Genomic DNA, 19,145 nt, shown 5'->3' with positions numbered 1-19,145 from the left:
GTTCAGTTCAGGGGGTCGGCTTATCCTTGTTTATCCTCCGTGCACAGAAGGGGCAACTTCAACCACTCACTCTCCGGGTAGAAGATTTAAAAATCGAAACAACTTTGAAACACCACAGAGATTCAGCACAGTGGGCCCCACTCCCCAGTCATCACCCTCAATCTACCCCTAAGCTCGTTCCTTTTAGTTTTTCATTATACCAGCTGTTTAAATGCAACAATGGATGTGTGAAACCGCCCTGTCCTATACACAGCAAAGCAACTCTGTAATATAACGGAGACATGAGCTCTCTGCTGAGCTGCTCATGTTGGAGAAAGAATGAATTTTTGAGTGTGGAACGTTAGAAGGTGAATGTAGGAAACGAGAGGCTTTAACAGAGCGGGCTTCAGTCAGGAATGAGTCACCGGCCCAGCAGCTCCACATGGCAGATATGTCCAAAAGTGCTGAGCAGACAGAGAGGTGACAGGCAAGGCTTAGCTGACCCAGCAGGGCTGCTCTCTCCCCCTCACTCTGTCTGACTGCAGACTCATCAGCATAGCCTTACAATACAAAGTGCACTCTCTTCCCTGGAAAACGGCACGGTTAAGACTTCACCATAAAAAGAAGGCGTTTGATTGGCATTGATTTCCTCCAAAACGTTCAAACTCAGGCATGTGTCAATTCACAGTCTGCCCTCATGAGAGCTGCCGTCATGAAGAACAGCTTCTGCTCTTACTGTCAGTTTGAACCAAATGAATATGAGTCAACCCCTCGCGCCGACCGAAAGTGGCCTCGTCGGTTGCATAACTGTCATCAGTGGGGTGGTCAGCAGGGCTAAGCTGCGGAGCCCTCCTGTGATCGTGGTTCTCTCTTTTCTAGGGTTCTCGGCCAGAAAAAACAAAGCTATATGAGCTGATAACAACCAGGAAATGAGTTCCACAGAGAATGACACAGAAGCCCAGGCCTGTTTCATATCCAGTCGATTATAACAAGGCGAAAATGGAACCGATGCCTGTTGTTGCGATGGGCTGCTCTTTGCTTTCATGTGGTCGCAAAGCTTTGAAGGTTCATAAGAGATTTGTGTCCTCTCTTATTATGCTGCAATGAAGCAAGTCCACTAAACTCCCCAGTAAAACGTGGATCAGACAGAGTCGCGTTTAGGAAGCTGGATGAAGATGTGAGAAGGTTTTGATGAGCCAGCAGCAGTAAGCTGTATTTTCACTGTGAAACTGACAAAATGAGGGTCGAAAAACTTCCACGGTTTCCTTTTAAGACTAGTGAATGGAGTAGATTTGAAAAAACAAATACACGAAATCAGAGTCGGAGTATAAAGTTATATATATATATACATATGTAGTTATTTTCAACCCACTTCCTTTTCTTTACTTGAAATATCATGAAAGTCTGCCACAGTCCAACAAAGAGAAATGGATTGCGATCTCACGTACATCTGGACCTTTGTAATGTTCTAAAGTCTTCAGATGTACAAGATCTTTCATTTTTAAACCCATGTTATATGCGTGAATGCATTTTTCTCCATCTCACACACAATGCTTTACAATTTGGGCCCCGTACAGATATTTTCAGTTTGGTGTTTTTTTGTAATATTTGTAATATTTTTATAAATGTGTATAATTTGACAGTGTTTGTCTAAAACTCATCTCCTGTCAATTGTTTGTTCAGATTAGTTTATTATAAGCGAGGGATAGTCAGGCACGACGTGGGGTTTCCATCCTAAGAAAATTCAAGTCACCAAAGATCAACATGTAATTATAATAATACAGCTGCACTAATCTGTTATTCTAATCTTTGATATTATTATTCTGTTTCCATGTTTTTGGCGCTTAAATACTTCAGCGTACTTTCAGGCATCAAAGGGTTCAGCTTTTTAAGGACATTATTGCTTCCATTCACCTTTTTAATGTCTTTTATACTTTTCATAATATTCAGCTTTTTATTTAGCAATTTTATTCTCGTGATTGCAGAGAACCTTCAGCTCCTCTTCAGCTTTGTCCTTTTTCAGCTTTAACTATTCAGGCCTACTTCAGCCTAGAGAGGCCATTCAAACTTCCAGCAAGTCACAAGACCTTCAGCCATTACTCTTCCATTCAGCTTTTTAATATCTTTTACAGTTTGTGAATAATCATAGTTTGAGTTTGAGGGACTTTTTGGATGAATTTTCATCTTCTCCATTAGTGCGTATTGCAGAATGTTGGCCCAGCAAGAGGGGCTGACATCACACGCAGTCTAACCTATCAGCTTCAACTTCTATCAACTTTTATTTTTCTTTTCTTCAGACAACTTTCATCTTTCACACACTTTCAAAATAAGTATTTGTCAATAATTTTTCAAATTTTTAGCATTTAAATGGTAAAATGAAGTTTGTGGTTTTAGTCTAACTGCATTAATTGGTCCAGGTTTGCTGGTTGGACACTTGTTAGAATCTCATTGAGATGTAAGTGGTTCTGCATACTTTGACCTACTGACCAACTTTAACATGATGTTTTGAAATGGTCATAGTTTATAAATTCTAATTTTCTTCAGGTGTTTGACTTAAACTTTGCACTCAGCTATTACATTTCTATGGTTTCCAGGATTTTTAGTAAACGTTTCAGCTGTTTCAGCAAAAGCAAAACTTTATTTCAGCTATTTAAATAGTTCACCTTCAATTCAGCTTTCAGCAAAAACAGATCCGCTTTTCTCAGCTTTGCTTGGAAAATCCTTTCAACGCTGAAGGGCATTGTCATTTTGGAAAATGCCTTTTCTAGTTAATTATGAAAAGTAACAATGTACTAAACAACTGTATGAAATGTGACAGTTTTGCTTGCAGTGACAAATCCTCAGAAACGAGTTCACTCTGCAGTCACCTTGAGTGTTTTGCTGTGTTTCAGCCTATTGATTTGGTGTTATGGCCCATAATTTTGCAGCCAGCTGTTGAACATAGAGAATTAGTTCCATAGGAGCTGGTAGAGGACTTGAATGTTGAATATGTCAAAAAGAACCGTTTATGTCTAAGACAACAACTTTGGTTTTTCTTTCAGCGGGTAACTGTTTAAATAAATTAAAATGTAGAACTTTATCCTTAGGTTTTAAAGCGAGGCTTTAACCGTACAGGTTTGGCCCAAGTTTAGCCCCGATCAGCATTCACATTGTGTGACTGCTCAGTGCGAAGGTCTTAAAAACCTGAGCTTCATTTAGCTTTATTCAAAATTATATTCAAGTTTGTTAATTTGTCAGTCAAATAGGAAAAAGGCATAAGACAAATTATTCTCAACAGAGTTTGAGCGTGGATTTTGCTGAGGGCTGCGCTGTCTAAGGTGCACAAACAACAATACCTGTGACCTTCAGGTCTCACTGAACACTAACCCACCCTGCCGCCTAGACTGTGTTGTCTGTCTGGGCTTGTGCGTGTGATCTCCTCAATCCCCTGGACACCACCACCTTGTTCCCTCTCCTCCTTGTCTGTTTACACCCTCCAGTGTCAACAAAGCCTAAGCGCCATGGCAACACACACATCTACGAGGAGCCGTGAACGCCGGCCTCCACTTTCAACTACGTTTTACAACTGGTTTTAGACGGGGAAAATACTTTGAAGTGGTGGCCAATACTGAGAGAAATATGCCTTTGATGTGGGGGAGCAAGCTAGTGTTTTATGTTACTGCAGGTGCTACAATCTGTTAACAATACAAAATAAATCCTATTCATAGCATAAAAATCCAGCTTTACAACCCCAGTGTGAAGTCAGCCATATTGCCATAATACACATGGACTGATTCAACTTTGAGTAGGTTTGCACTCCCAGTTTAGACATTTAAACTTGATATGGGTGCGTGAAAGAATTGTTGACTTTGTATGAAACCTCCACTAGGCCTTTTTCTGATTTTGCTTATTGAGGGATCCAGGTCTTATTTAACCAAGGGTTGAACATCCCCACAAAAAGTGCATTGCTGTTGATCCATTGGAAATCCTGCATTGAGTTGCAATTCTTTTGAAGAGACTATGAGAAAAAGTTTGTCTAAAGTCGTACAAACAGATGTTTATCTGTCTTTTTGTTTTGATGTACACCTGCTTCAGATGTTACCAGCAACATCAGGTATATTGGAAATCCTCCTCTGCTCCTCATGTACGATGAAGGAGGACAGTTTTTAAATGCCACTATTGCAGAAGTGCTGCAGCCCCTTGTGTTGATTATCCTAATTCTCCATTCACCAGGGATGACTTCTGCATAAAGCAAGCATTCACACACATTATTAAACCTATTTGAACCCATTACTCATACTAATAATAGAAAGTCTTCTCAAGAAAGAGCTGAGGAACTTAATCTATAAACTATAAGATTCTTGTTTACATGGAATTGAAGTTTTTCAAGAAAGGAAACTGTCATTTAGTTCTTAAGTAGGTGTAAAAGTACTGAGCAACTGTGCTTTTTCACAAGCCTCTAAGAAAGACAATAAAGTCAAAGTGCAATTAAGAGCCTCAAACTTGGCTTTTAAATAACTGAACTAAATATTCACAGCAAGCAAAGAGACTGATTCAAGTGTTCTTTCTCTTTTAACATCGTGGCATCTGGAATAAAAAAAGATTTTAGGAATGAGGAGTGCAGCATTTCGTTCAAAAAAAAAAAACAAAAACTGGGAGATCAAAGTCGTCCTCTGTCTCCTCTCATTGCTGATGGCTGTAAGAGATCAGAGGCCAGATGATGCAGTAGAACGGCCGAGCTGCACACACACACACACACACACACACACACAAACACAAGCCTAATCTTAACTGACCCCTCCCCCAAGAAGAAATACCTCTCATGATATGTGGATTATATTTGAAGACTGAATTGAAACTAATAAAAGAAAACATGAAAGAAATATTCTGAAGAACAACGTGTTTTAATAGAAACAATCAACAATGTCACATCCTGTACAAATACTGTATGTATATGTAAAAAGTACTGTCTATGCTGCCACTACAAGCAAATACTGTACAAGCTTTTTATAGTAAAAACTCTTTGCAGAGTAATGGAACCATTATATTTATAAAAACATAAAAAATAAAAGTAACAGGCTGAATAATTGATAAGGTTTAAATTGGTTTCAGTCCCAGGTAGAATATAATTTTCACATCTGAGAGGAAAACACCAGTGTTATTGAAAGATTCATTGTTTTAGGTCCCAGCCCACACTGACCACTGCGCTAATCCTGTAAATAAATAATTCAGATTCACATTTTGTTTCCCTTAGTACTGCTATTTAAAGTAAATAAAATACTTAATTCATAATATCTTATATACATCACCACCAAATCACCATTAAATTGAATATGTTAACATTTATTCTTCATAAAAAAAACTATGAAAATAACGCACTGAGATGAACATTTTTTAACCGACAATGCAAAGAAATCGAGAGTTTCATTATCTATATATACTGTGATGCTTGCACATGTGTAAAAGCTCCAATAATGCTAATATATCTATAGCTTCTGCTATTCGTTTTCATTTTCGCAACATCTTTTTCAGCAAAGGTCTGGATTACATCACCGACACAGTGCCAAACCATATTTGCACATATTACGTAACATGGCTCCACAGTAAAACAGTCCCAATGCAGTTTCAACATTTACTACCTGCAGTAGAAAACAGGTTTTAAATGATCTGCTAAACATCACATTCTCTTTTTATTTACATGGTACACATTGTCCCCACAAACTCTAAGATGATTTCATGCAGCAGCCAATAGAAAAAACATTCGCTGGACTACCTCACACTGTAATTCATTCATATTAAAATTAAAGCTGCAATAAGTAAGATTATTGTATTATCAATAAATGAAATTACTATGTGATAACTCCACACAGAATTATCCCCCTACTCTCAAAATCCCTCAAAAAGCCCTCTCTCAGGAAATTGTTTTGATAGATGTAGGAACACTGAACCATAATTTTCCCCTGAAAGATGGTGGAGACAAAATCAGAGTGAGTGTCAATGTTGAACTTCAGTAAAAACAGAAACACAATTAAAACTGAATGCTAATGTCGCTATGTGTTAACTGGAACTGCACTGATTTCTAACACGCTAACAAAACAATTCAGTGAAACTAAATGAGTGTTGTGTTTGCCAGTTGTTCCTCTGTCCCCTAGTGGGAAAGAAAACATAACAAATATGCAAATGCAATTGTTAACATTCACTATTAATTAGTGTCAGTCCATTGCTTAAGTAGATGCAGCCAAATATGAAAGTGTGCTTGCACTTAGCTTGTATCCTTAGATAAAACCAGATAAGTAAAGAAACCTACACTTCAAATAAAATCAATTTGGCCTCATCTGCTTCAGGGGTCACACAGGCCGCAAGTTGGTGTGTTATATCTCTTTTGCACACAACACAAATTTCCAATTTCCCCCTTTCTTAACCTCAGGCAAGCAGCTACAGCTACACATGCAGACCCAGCTGTTTCTCTGTCCTCCATCTCATGCTTTTACTTCCAGCCAAAGTCTGCAATTTACAAGGCTCAATGGAGCAGGAGCGTTGAAGTCCGTTTATTCTCCTTGTGCACCTCCTTTGCAGCCTCTTGAAAAGGAACGTGCACGAACGGCACCTTGTGAAGCTTCGTATCTGAGTTCCAGTTAGTTTTGCCGTGTAGTGACTAATTTGTCTGGCTTAATCTCTGGTGGTTGAGTGTCCATCTGGGTGAAAAGAAGGCAGATCCAACCGCATCAGAGAGGGCAGCAAGTTTAAGAAGTGCCTGACATCAGAGGCGGTGCAGGCCACTGACAACTGAACAAAAGCACATGGTGCCACATCTGGCTTCTAGTTTAGCATGTAGTTTCCCTCAGTGTACCTCAGCACTATCATTATTTCTGTCCCACCGCCTAACAGTGGAACAAAGACGATTGTTGTCTAAAGATAGCTTTGGGAAACAGTAACCCTCAGATTTAACCGCTGATGAATGAGGGTGCGGAGAAGAATCAGAGTCACAATTTGATGCCAAGGAAAAGAGGGCAGGGTGTCCTGGCCTGCTGAAATTAAAAGCATTTCCGAATGGAAGAGATTACAGCGCTATCAGCTCAGTGCCGGGCCTTTCTCTTGCTCGGTGTGCTCCTGTGTTTCCTCGGTAACCCTGTCAGTGTCCTCACTGTCACCTCAGGACAGCTGGGCCATGTGCTGCACAGCTGACGTTTACTTGCAGAAGAAAACCACCACAAAGTTTGAGTGAAAAGAGCACGGTGCCCCTCCAACCATGGAGCATTCGTGCACATGCTGCTCCACTAAGTATAAACACACGCATAAGCACCGCCGTGCACGCACAGACACACAAGCACCATTCCCGTCTTCGTGCACTTTTTGTGGGATCTTGGGATTCACTACACAATACAAACAATGGGGCCGGCATGTGGAATAAACAATACTCTTATTTCAACAGCAGGCAAGCCCAGTGGTTAGAAGAACTGTCTTAGAAAGGTCACAAGTTCAAAAAACTTGAAAAAGGGTCTAAAGATCTGCATGATTGGATTTGCTTTCATCTTGAAAACATTCGTCCTGACAGAATTTGCTTCGCTCAGACTAAAATGTTAAATTCTGCTTTTTTCCAATACTTCAATCAAAAGTAAACACATAACACAACACTCTGAATTAGCTCCATGCAAAGGGACCTACTCCTGTAGTAACTTAAACGCTGAGAAGCATCCGATGGTTTCAAATTGAGAGAATAAAACTAAGGTCAAAAGAGGCAGAAATATAAAATAAGGACCCGGAAACTCTAACGACCGACTCCAAACTGTCTAAACGGACTCAAAGTGCAGCTTTGACAGATATAAGACCTGGCTGAATCCCTGAATCTTAGCTGCTGCACTCCCCTTATGTGTAGCAAATACATAAAAGCCTTGATGAGTCAGAAGAAGCCAGGGGACTCTGCACACAGTAGTGATTACTCAGTCAATCAGCATCAGCCTTCTGCAACATGATCACAAACGTTCCTTGGGTTCGTTGGGTCTTCACTTTCCCAGAAATATTTCTCCGCTCTGTCAGAGCTCTAATAAAAGCTAAACTCACCTAGATGATTATTGTAGCATCAATAGCAGGTACACTGACTCATATTTTAGTCAGTATGCTGACTAATGCTTTCTTGTGCTTGCTCTGCTCTTTGGGATCTTGCCTCGCCCCTCTCATAAGGCGAATAGTTTTACCCTAAGCTAATAACGGTAGAATCATTTTACTGGTTTCCCAGTACTGTTTATTGTGCTGCTTTGCTTCTCTACTCAAATTTGTGCAGGAATAGCAGAAGTATATTATCAGTACTCAAGTAAAAGTGCAAACTGGCCTAGAAAATACTCCAAGTACAAGTACCTCTTCCAATTATTAACTCAAGCTATAGTCCAAATAATTTGCTTTAAATGTACTTTAGGTGCCGAAGTACACATCCTCCACTAAGAAAATTGTTTTAAAGCTTAATTTTGATGCTGCACATCCCATAAATGTGCAGGTTTCCCCACATTTAATAAGCTTTAAAGTGGAAGAAAAGTAATAAGAAGAAACATCTTCCTGTAGAGACTGTGTGGGACAGAAACAGCAGCTGGTAAAGGTGGAGCTGGTTTTACAGGTAGTTATGTCATACTAATACACCATCATGTATTATATTTATTTAAGGCTCTGTAAAAGCAACTAAATACATTTGTTAATAAATGTAGTGGAATAAAAAGTGCAGTGTTTTCCTCTGTATTCTTGTGCATTTAAAGTAAATGTGACAAAAAAGAGAATAGTGGGTACAAATCGTTTCATCTTGGTGAAAATGGGAATATTTCTAAAGTTGCTTACTTGTTCGTTTAACTATGGGTTTGCATTTTGTCAGAACATACACTGTATGATTTAATACAGCCAAATCATTTTTATACTAAAATAAATTAAGAGTTATGCAAAAATACGAATCCCAGTTTTTACCCAATGGGAACACAACCTAATGAATACTACATTCTTTTAAACTGTGGTAGCTGGATATGTAGGTAAAGGAAGAACCTGCTGATGCACAATTGAAAACAGGGGGACAGGACAGGGCGGTTCGGAGAGGTGGGACAGTGGTTACGGGTCATTTTAGGGGCTACTCCTTGTGTAACCCGAGTATGACGTCACACTGGGAGCAGCTTCTACAGCGCTCAAACTCAAAAGATTCCCATATTTTAAATAACTTAAAAACACAGTGGACATAGAGTTCAGTAATTTAAAAGCACAACATGGCTCCCATCACCCCCTTAATCCACCCAAAACTCTTTTTGTTTTTCATCAAACCAGCTCTTCAACCAAGACTGAGAAGTGGAGGGTTGGCACCGTGTGAAGCAGGGATGGAGCTGTTGTTTGATTGCATCTCTGATGTCCCACCACCAGCTCAGACACGTCTCAACTGGCTTTTCCCTCCACCTCAGCAGGCCTGTCAAGTCAAAACAGCTGACATCATCGCCCAGGAAGCTGGGAAAACTTCAGCAAGATCAGACTTGGGTAAGATAAATATTCTCTGATCCAAAGAGGATCCTGAGTGGCGATGGGGACATAAATATTCAATACCCCAAAAAGATGTCAGTTATAGGATAATGCCATCGAATTCACATAGTTTTGTGCGTAAAAAAGCAGTAAAATTAAGGATATGTGTTATACATAGTAGTAATGAACATCTAAAGTATAAATAAAGTATGACTCTTCATGATGAAAGCTATTCTAATATGGTGATGCATTGAAAATCATCAGACATGAGGGTAAGAGGAGATGAACATAGTGAGTGAAATATAATATCTACTGCTTTCTTTACCGGTTATCTACACATGGACAGTGTATGAGTATTCATATTTATGAGATTCCAGTGACACCCTGTGGTCATGTGTGGTCACTGCATCCTCTGGACTTTCACCTGCCAACTCACAGCAGAGCAATTATTGCCCAAGAATAAAAAAAAACTAAACAAAAAAACAAAAACAATTGTACAATCTTATCAATTTTTCTTTACAGTGATTTGTGTTGACATTATCATAATCAGCCTTTATTGAAATACCTTAACATTTTTTAAATCACAAAAAAAAGATGTCAAGATCACACCACAAGAAAGCAACAACGACCACTAAGAGCATAAATGTCTCTTTTTGTTGTCCTTTAATCCATGATCCAGTGCTGTGAAACACTGTTTTGGCAGCTGTTGTTGATCCTAAGTGCAGCTGACACATAAGTGCATCAAGAGGCTTCGGATGTGCAGAATATCAATAGCTCCTCCTAATTTGCTCCCGTTGGTCCCAGTTATGCCATCACAGCTCCTGGTGTGGACTTGTGTCAGATGCTTCTGGCTCCTCTCCTTTTTCTAATGACAAAAGAATCCAAGTAAATATGAACTTGTGTGTGTGTGTTTTGGAACATTATTGTAACACTAACAGGCAAAACAAAAGCACTGTAAGAAGCATCACCAAAGTCACAAAACAGACATTTAGAAAAAAATATGCAAATAAATCCATTGTTTGTGCCCTGGAAACGATGGTTTCGTCAACTGTAGTTAGTTTTTTTGACTTCCTGATGAACGTACTGAGATATGCAGTAAAATTGTACCGTTTTCTGAATTTGTAGGATGTTTCAACCTTTTCTAGTGTTCTCTTTGTTTGCAGTATATTTCTGTCATGGATAGACTATAAGAAAATACAAACAGGGAAAGAGCCCGAACCCTTCCTTTTTTAAACTGTTTACGGAAACTCCATGTTTTTAGATATAGATATATGTTATTACTTTGCTTGTGCTGTGTCTATTTGCATATGTGTTCTTATGTTTTTAGTGTGTTGGGATCTCAGGACCACTGAAAGGAAAAAAATGTGACCTTCAAAGCTTTAACAAAAAAAAAATTATAATAATAACTTCAAATATATTTTTTTAGTATGAGTAGAAAACATATAGTGTAAAAGTTCACCTGGCTGTGGAAGCTGGACACACTCTCCATCTTGCTCCTCATAGCCGCTCAAGCAGAGACACACGTAGCTGCCATCAGTATTGACACATTCCTGGTTCTCCTTTGTGCATACTGACTCTGACTGGGAACACTCATCAATATCTGGGAAACATAAGACAAAACATGTCCAAAGGCAATGTAGTTTATGTTGGTTTAGTCACATATACTGGGGCCATAAACACTTGCAGAACATATTAAACGGGTATTACTATTTGACCATTGGATAAAAAAAATAAAAAAATAGAACTACAAACCGACTTTTCCTAATATTTGATAACAATAAATAAAAAATAAAAAAAACTACCAGCCTTGTCCTTTGAGCTCTAAAACTCCAAATGTACTATTTGTTAATAAATATTGAATCATGACTCAAAAAATGTAAATGCTTGAAATAGTGAATTATTAACAATCATACCTGTGCAGGTGCCCTCAGTGTCTTGGTGCCCACTGGCACAAGCCAGGCACTTATCAGGACCAGGTCCAGTGCAGCCCGTGCACACTTTATCACAGGCTGTGGAAGACAAACACACACACAAAAAAGAACTCAGTTTCTGTAAGATAAATAGAAACAGAAAATCCTCCCAGAGTACTGGCTGTCCTGATTTCTGAAATTATGTCTTTTAATGTCCAAGCCAAGAATTTTACAATAGAATGAGCAAACCAATGACACAGTGTCAGTCATCTTACCCTTGCAGGAGTAGGAGCCTTCTGTATTAAGGCAGAATTTATCTTCTTCACATGGAGACGGGTCTTGGGAACACTCATTTACATCTGCAACAGAGACTGTGGTGAGACACACTGGTGTCCACAGAGTGTTCACCTGCTTCATGTTATTAAAGCCCCTACGCCTAAAAATATGACTATATGTTCCTTCGCTGTGTTTGTCCTTGGTTTTCTGGTTTCACTCTACAAAATCAAACCACTTCTTAAAATGTGCATGCTTGAGCATGAAATAACAGCAAAGATTAAGTATTTTACAATGAAAAGAGAAAAATTTGTGGGTTTTTTTTAGAATAGGCAATTACATGGTTAAAAGTGCTGGATACAATCTTAGGCCCAAAGTGACATCTTGGAATGTGATGTTTAACTAGAGACATTCTGTTAATGAAGTTAGCAGCCAATGAAACAAACAATGCCAGACTTTAAAAGCTGAAATTTGTGAATGTTTGGCATTTGTGCTTAATCAATCAGTTACCAAAATAGTCAAGAATTAATTTTGTTGCCATTATGGACACTCATTAACTGACAACAAAGATAATTTAAAACGTTGATGTTTAGCAAAAAAGGAACTGTTACCAGTCATGAAGATCATTTTAACCATTATCAGTTGGATCCACTTACTAAAACTGCTGTATTTTGTCTTCTCAGCTCATCCCGTGAGTTCAGGGTCGCCACAGCGGATCATTGTCCGCATGTTGATTTGGCACAGTTTTAACGCCGGACCCCCTTCCTGATGAAACCCTCCCTATTTTATATCTGGCTTGGACCGGCGCTGCACCGCTGGGGAGGGGGAATGGGCTGTTAGGGGTTCAGCGTCTTGCCCAGAGACACTTCGACATATAGCCGGGACCGGGGATCGAATCACTGACCCTGTGGTCCGTGGACGACTGCCTTACCAACTGAGCTCTTTCTCCCTAACACTAATTACTGCATGTAGGGTTGTTACTGGTCCTCTTACCGACACAGGCTTCCTGCTCATCCTCCTCCCAGCCTTCCTTGCACTCATCACAGTCCTGATTGGTTGCTCCATTGCAGGTCTTGCATGAAGAATGGCATTCTGCAGAAGATGATGTAGCATAGATTCTAAAAAAAGTCTAATATTTCACTTCTCTTTTCAGTTGTGTCTGTGTTGCTGTGTACCTGTACACAGGGAGAAGGTGTCGTTTCTCACTTCATTGAAGTAGCCATCAATGCAGTCCAGGCAGAACTCCCCCTTGTAACCATGGTCACAGCTACACTTTCCGTTCCCTCCTCGAGTCCCGTCGCCGTCACAGATTCCATTTCCATGACAAGGTCTCTCAGAGCCTCCAACACAGGCTTAAAATACCACAAAAAACCCACCAAGAACCACAAACAAAATATAAAAAAGAAAGATGTCACAAATATGAAAATATTTAAGTTGAAATGGTGGAATTTGTCAGTTTGTCACTAAAACTGCATTTACATGCACTTAACTAACCAGGTTACTCTGACAAATCGACTTTATCTGTAATCAGGGAACGGCATTTACATGCACTCAAGAAACCTTGTTACTTGAAATCCATGTCTAAGTCTAAGTCTAAATCTAAGTTTACCAGCATCAGCACAGTAATCTGATCTGTCCTCCACCTCAGACTTTTAACTGTATAGTGACAGAAAATGCTTTTTTTTGGCAGCTGCAGTGACAGATCAGGGGGTAAGAATATGCAGTAAAAGAGAACAGAGCTGATCCACAATGGAACCTGTCTAAATGTATAAAAATCTGAGAGGAAAAGCAACTTTTTTAATTTCTATAAGCCACTTTGTGTTTGGTAAATTTTGTGTCAGACTTTAGTCAGACTTAGTTTTAAAAATGAGGTCAGCATCGCCGCATTAATGATCTTTAGTCAGACTTAGTTTTTCATTATTTTATTCAGCTACTTGTTGCCATCTCCAGCCTTTTATTATGCACATGCACTGTTCTCCAACAGAAATCTACCAAGGGAGAGTGGGTTTGCCTGATCCCTTATCTCGATTATGGAAACCAGCTTACCTGTTTACATGACAATAAGAGATCAGCTTTCCAAACGAAGCCAATTATTACCTGGTTATACATGTCCATGTAAACACACTGAAACAGAAACAGTTTTCCTCACCATTACAGTCCGGTCCAAATTTTCCCTTTGGACAGCACACTTTGATGGTCTCAATACAGAACCACTTGTGCAGGTCAGGATGTTTTGTTTTCCTGAATTTCAACAGGAAATAAAACAGGGAGAAATACGTTCTATCAGTGCACCTAACTTTGCCTCCCTTTTCTTTTTTTGTTTTATATTGTAGTGGTAGGAAATGGACAGACTAGATCCAACCAGCTTGCCACTGGTCAGAAATTGAAATGAATGCTTTAAAGATATCTGCACTGAGCAGCACCCACCTCTTGAACCACCAAGTTTCAAAATGCTCTTCCTGCTCCTCTACCATGCGATTGCACTCAAAGCTGCTGCTCTCACACAGCCCCTCCACTATCTCCATCAGGCGAATCTCACTGTGTAAAAGAAGGATGAAATAAGCTTGAGCAACAAATCGAATAGCAGTAAACTGAACATACTGCACATCAACGCAACACAAAAGAAGCATGGAAATTGTTTTATGGTTGCACATGTGAGTATAAATGCAGGAAAAACACCTGTTTAAAAAACGCCTAAAGCTTTGCCACCAGCCACCTGGGCATGCAGTCCTCTAATATTATATATTAAACGGACTTTGCTTATCGTAAACTTTGATAATCCTTTCATTCAAAGTACAGTTAGCCACTCCACTGCAAAGCAAATACACCTCTGATGACTGATCACTGGAGGGGGAGACCTGTAGTTTGAACAGGATGCAGAAATTCACCTCGTCTCATATTTGGACAGTTTCCTTTCCTCCCAGGCTGTGTTGCCTCCACCAAAGTTCTGCTTTGCTGTTCTGTCAAAGCCCTAAAATACAAAGGCAGAGAAACAGGAAAAGGGACTAACGTTAGATGCCAGTAGACATTTTGCACCATTAAAGTGACTTCTGGTAAGACATCCATTCAAGTACAATGAAAAATAGAGGTATGGAAATGCCGTCTGACCTTGTTAAAGTTATCAGTTATTTGTTTGCAGGTGGTGCAGGCGCTTTTTAAATCCCTCTTGGCGTCGGTCGCTTGACAAAGTAAAACTAAAAATACACAAGAAAATAGCCACAATAGCCGCAGCTCCGGACCAGTGATCGACAGCATCTCAGTAGCTCAATTCAGACCCAGTTTCATATCAGAACACACGCTCGCATCCAAGCTTCCCTCTGTAATTAAGATGCCGTACGATTCGGACACATCTAAATGAGCTGTTCTTAACATTAAATCTAACTTTCCGTTATCTATGCAAAGCGTAGCAAAGTTGTATTTACATGCCGGTTGTAGAAAAAAACAAAAAACCGATGCGGTTCTACTTTTCCGCGTCAGCTCCTTGGTCGAATTGTGGCCTTCACTGATTGACTCTACAAGCCTGTCAATTAAATTTCTGACCAATCACACGCCGCCACGCGCGGGACAAAAAGACCCTTCCCCACGTGGAAAATTCAGGAAGGCTAACTGTAGTATTGAAAATAATTTAGTTTTTTATTTTGGGTAAAGTATTTCAGTTAGAATGTATAAAATGTAATAATTATGCTACTAGAAAAATATACATTTCAATTTTAGCTATGTGAAAACATCTTGTAAAGTTCATGTCCTGTTCACACCGGAAGTGACAAGTGTTTCATCCGTCATGGCTGAAAAGAGGAACGTTGTGGGACTGCCACTGCTATTTTTGTTAACAGCTGTTGCTCTTTTGCATTTATTAATTTGTCCGTTCACCAAAGTAGAGGAGAGCTTTAATTTACAAGCGGCGCATGACATTTTGTATCATAGACTTGACTTTGACAAGGTAAGCAGGTGTCATCACAGACCCAGACACTAGGATGTGCTTAGCGTTACGAGCTAACTGTGCACAACACCAGTGAATGAAACAACAGTTCTTTTTAAATTAAGCATTTGTGGAAATGTTAGATTGACAATAAAATCAAAAACTTACATAAACCCGTACGCTTGAAAAGTTTGTAGATTTAATAGATTTTATGGCTTTTTATATATAAAACTTACAACTTTTCGAATATCATCCTTATCTCTCCAAAAAGCGTAGATAGACGTTTGGGAACATTTAGAGCTAATGCAAATTAGGCTATGTGAAACTCTAAATTTTAAAATTACCACTCAATATTTCAACTATTAAAGTATCCAAAGAAATAGTACTGCTTTTGCAAAAGTAGTTTAATTAATAATCTAATAAATATGTATAAAGGTGTTTTTGAGATCCAATAAACAGCATATTTTCTCTTTCAGTATGACCATCATGAGTTTCCCGGTGTGGTGCCACGGACTTTCTTTGGCCCCCTGTTTCTCTCTATGCTCTCCTTCCCTGTTGTTCTTCTGTCATCTCTAATGGATGTGCCGAAGTTCTATGCACAGGTGATAGGTAAATCCCTACGATCTCCGTAATTTTATGAACCACCGATAAGTTAAAATCAGGGCTGCCTTTTGAGTTCTACACTGAAACACACAAATTTATTTATTTATTTATTTTCCGCAGTCCGAGCTTCTCTAGGAGTGTGTGTTATAGGTGCACTGTGGCACATGCAGAGAGAGGTGAGGCGACAGTTTGGCTCCACAGTTGCAGGGCTCTTCTGCTGGACGTGTGCCTCACAGTTCCATCTAATGTTCTACAGCACCAGGACAATCCCTAATGTAATTGCACTGCCAATAGGTGAGATGCACTGCTATTAAGAATACAGTTTTCCAGAATCTATGGATTAAGCTTTTATTTTACTGTTTTCCTTAATTGGTAAGTAGGCCTACAAGTTATGTAACAAGAGCAAATTTTTCATCTCAGTTCTTGTAGCATTTACATCTTGGATGGCTCAGAAATATGGCCGCTTCATCAGCCTCTCAGCTTTCGTCATCATTGTGTTCCGGGCAGAGCTCTGCATTTTCTTGGGTCTCATGTTGCTGATATCGCTGTTGAGCAGAAAACTGGGTTTGCTGAAACTACTTTACTATGCTGTTCCTGCAGGGTTCCTGTCACTAGGTGAGTAGGCAATATGCAGTATACTTAGATAATAAATTGTGTAAATTTAGCATGTCCATGAAGATTGCTTTGATTTTCTTTGTTTGCTGCAGTTCTGACAGTGGCTATTGATACGTTATTTTGGAGGAAGCTTCTTTGGCCTGAAGGTCAAGTGTTGTGGTACAACACTGTTCTCAACAAAAGTTCCAACTGGGGAATATCCTTTCATTTACTCCTGTTTATTTCAATGCTAAAGTTACAGTGTGCAAATTTGTGCTTTAACTTATGTTAATGTGAAGAGTTGCGATGGAAGCCTAAAGAGCTGTGCAGAGCTTATTGAAATTTTTTATATACTATTGCTGAAAGTTGTCATGGATGGTGTCCACTCTACAGCTTTCCTTGACTTCTCTTCCCAGTAAACCTCTCCCTTTCTCTGGTACTTTTACTCTGCTTTGCCCCGTGCCCTGGGCTGCACGCTGATCTTTGTCCCCCTCGGCCTTCTGGACAGGCGGACGAGGCTGCTCCTGTTACCCACCGTAGGTTTTATCCTCATCTACTCGCTGTTGCCCCACAAGGAGCTGCGCTTCATCATATACACTTTCCCTGTGTTCAGTTTGGTGGCTTCACGCGGTTGTTCTTTCATGTAAGTCAAAAAGCAAAACCTGTAATATAACCTCTCACATTTATGACTTTACCAAATGTTAATTTTCCTTATTTTATTTTTCCTGTGTGCTTTAGTTTGTGCAACTACCAAAAATCCTGGCTATATAAACTGGGCTCTGTGGTTGTGATTGGCCAGCTACTGACCAACACAGCATACTCTAGTATTTGCCTTTATGTTTCCCACCATAACTACCCAGGGGGCCATGGGATGCAGAAACTCCACAGGCTGTTGCCAACTACCACAGGTTGGAATAACTGTGCTTATTTTGTATGATTGTGTTTGCAGTGAGTTCCCCACACAATATTGCTTATCATTTTAAATTTATAATACTTTATATTGTGACTGTGTAACTATTTTAAAATTTGATGTTCCAAATATTTATCAGCATGTATAGACATGGCAGCACTTCTGTTGATAAATTCAGCTTTTATTTTTGTTAATTGCACAAGATGTATGACACAAAAACCATATATTTGTGTGGGTGACAATTAAAAAACAGTGCTTTTTACTTGATTTTAGAGAAAACAAATTGTATACTCATTGATGTTAAAGAGTATAAAAAGACTTGTTTAGTTTACACATGCAATGTGGTTGCATTGTTATGGTTTGATTTTGTTTCTTCAGATGTCTTTGTTCACATTGACTCCTATGCTGCTGAAACTGGAGTATCGCGCTTCTTAGAACAAAACAGAAACTGGAGGTTAGTGTGTTGTTTTACATATTGAACAAGTAAAATGTATGATGCATGTTAAATGTTACCATTTAAGATTTTGAATTGTTTTGACATACTTTTCTCATCAGGTACGACAAACGGGAAAACTTGAGCCCAGCAAATCCTGAGATTAAAATGTATTCACATATGCTTATGGAGGCTAATGCTACCAAGATTCATCTACTCCAGAATACTCATTATCCTTTGGTCTTTATAGAAGGTTACAGCAACATTGACTTCAACATGTTTCACTTCCCTCCTGTCAGTGTGCATCTCAAGAATAAAACTGTGCTGATGGAGAGAAATACTGAAGTTGGGCAAATGTATCTGTGACGTAAACAGGAATCGGGTGCTGGAATAAAGACTTTTCTTGATGACCAAAGGCAATAATCATATACCACTATCAGCAATAACAGTAGTATAACCTGGTGGTATTCTGGTTTCCCCCCACAGTCCAAAGACATGCATCTTAGATTCATTTATTGGTCACTCTAAAATGCCTAAAGGTGTAGATGTGTGTGTGTATGTCTCTCTGTGTTGGCCCTGAGATAGACTGGAGACCTGTCCAGGATGTACACCACCTTTTGCCCAATGACAGCTGGGCATCTCTGTGGAGAAACTGTTATTATATGGATATGGTTTGTGAAAACATTAACTTATAAATGCTGATGTATAATTATGGGTTAACCACTTGTCAGCATATAAAGTGGTTAAAATCAGCCCCACCAAATACAAATTTTGAACATTGCTTTTTAATAACTGTACAGGTTGTGCCATAATTACCATACTTAGTATTGTTTAGAACACATATTTTGAGTACTTTTCAGTAAAAGCTTTGAAGCTGTATTTGTAATAGTTTTTTAGACCAATATTTGCACTTTTGACTATTTCTACCACCACAAATGGCTGATGTGTATATTATAGTTTATCTACGACAGATAAATTGCTGTGTTACCCAGAAAGAAACATTTTAAAACTGCCATGTTATATTTTGTATTGTTTTATACCAATAAAGCTGACAATCATAGATAA

At 39.2% G+C, this 19,145-nt stretch overlaps 2 protein-coding genes across 3 annotated transcripts; one reads left to right on the top strand and one right to left on the bottom strand.

Moving 5' to 3' along the window:
* Window positions 1-9,658: 9,658 nt before the first annotated feature.
* creld2 (cysteine-rich with EGF-like domains 2) lies at window positions 9,659-15,115 on the bottom strand. The gene is made up of 10 exons (XM_067489533.1): window positions 14,730-15,115; window positions 14,510-14,592; window positions 14,049-14,159; window positions 13,771-13,862; window positions 12,797-12,973; window positions 12,615-12,713; window positions 11,624-11,707; window positions 11,352-11,447; window positions 10,898-11,038; window positions 9,659-10,303 (listed from the first exon to the last, which is right to left on the bottom strand). The coding sequence occupies exons 1-10, from the start codon at window positions 14,874-14,876 to the stop codon at window positions 10,251-10,253; spliced, it is 1,083 nt and encodes a 360-aa protein (XP_067345634.1). The 5' UTR covers window positions 14,877-15,115; the 3' UTR covers window positions 9,659-10,250.
* On the top strand, window positions 14,528-19,122 carry alg12 (ALG12 alpha-1,6-mannosyltransferase). Of its 2 annotated transcripts, none has more exons than XM_067489532.1 (9): window positions 14,528-14,674; window positions 16,017-16,149; window positions 16,264-16,437; window positions 16,564-16,758; window positions 16,851-16,955; window positions 17,158-17,380; window positions 17,476-17,645; window positions 18,026-18,101; window positions 18,203-19,121. In XM_067489532.1, exons 2-9 carry the CDS (start codon window positions 16,080-16,082, stop codon window positions 18,444-18,446), a joined length of 1,257 nt encoding a protein of 418 aa, XP_067345633.1. In that variant the 5' UTR covers window positions 14,528-14,674; window positions 16,017-16,079; the 3' UTR covers window positions 18,447-19,121. The 2 variants fall into 2 exon arrangements, with proteins under 2 accessions (XP_067345633.1, XP_067345632.1); XM_067489531.1 differs by lacking the exon at window positions 14,528-14,674 and adding an exon at window positions 15,375-15,561 and having other exon boundaries at window positions 18,203-19,122.
* The last annotated feature ends 23 nt before the right edge of the window (window positions 19,123-19,145 follow it).

The sequence above is a fragment of the Channa argus genome, chromosome 21 (genome assembly GCF_033026475.1).
Source record: "Channa argus isolate prfri chromosome 21, Channa argus male v1.0, whole genome shotgun sequence".
NCBI lineage: Eukaryota > Metazoa > Chordata > Actinopteri > Anabantiformes > Channidae > Channa > Channa argus.
This window is presented reverse-complemented; position numbering and strand designations above follow the sequence as displayed.

Excerpts from the sequence above, each read along its gene's own strand:
- creld2 (XM_067489533.1), bottom strand. The coding sequence starts at position 14,876 with ATGCTGTCGATCACTGGTCCGGAGCTGCGGCTATTGTGGCTATTTTCT. Across the intron at positions 12,974-13,770 it reads ATTTGGACCGGACTGTAATG|CCTGTGTTGGAGGCTCTGAG; the intron begins GTGAGGAAAACT and ends TGGTATTTTAAG. Across the intron at positions 11,708-12,614 it reads TGAGCAGGAAGCCTGTGTCG|ATGTAAATGAGTGTTCCCAA; the intron begins GTAAGAGGACCA and ends TCTCTGTTGCAG.
- alg12 (XM_067489531.1), top strand. The coding sequence starts at position 15,403 with ATGGCTGAAAAGAGGAACGTTGTGGGACTGCCACTGCTATTTTTGTTA. Across the intron at positions 16,759-16,850 it reads TGCAGGGTTCCTGTCACTAG|TTCTGACAGTGGCTATTGAT; the intron begins GTGAGTAGGCAA and ends TGTTTGCTGCAG. Across the intron at positions 17,381-17,475 it reads TCACGCGGTTGTTCTTTCAT|TTTGTGCAACTACCAAAAAT; the intron begins GTAAGTCAAAAA and ends TGTGTGCTTTAG.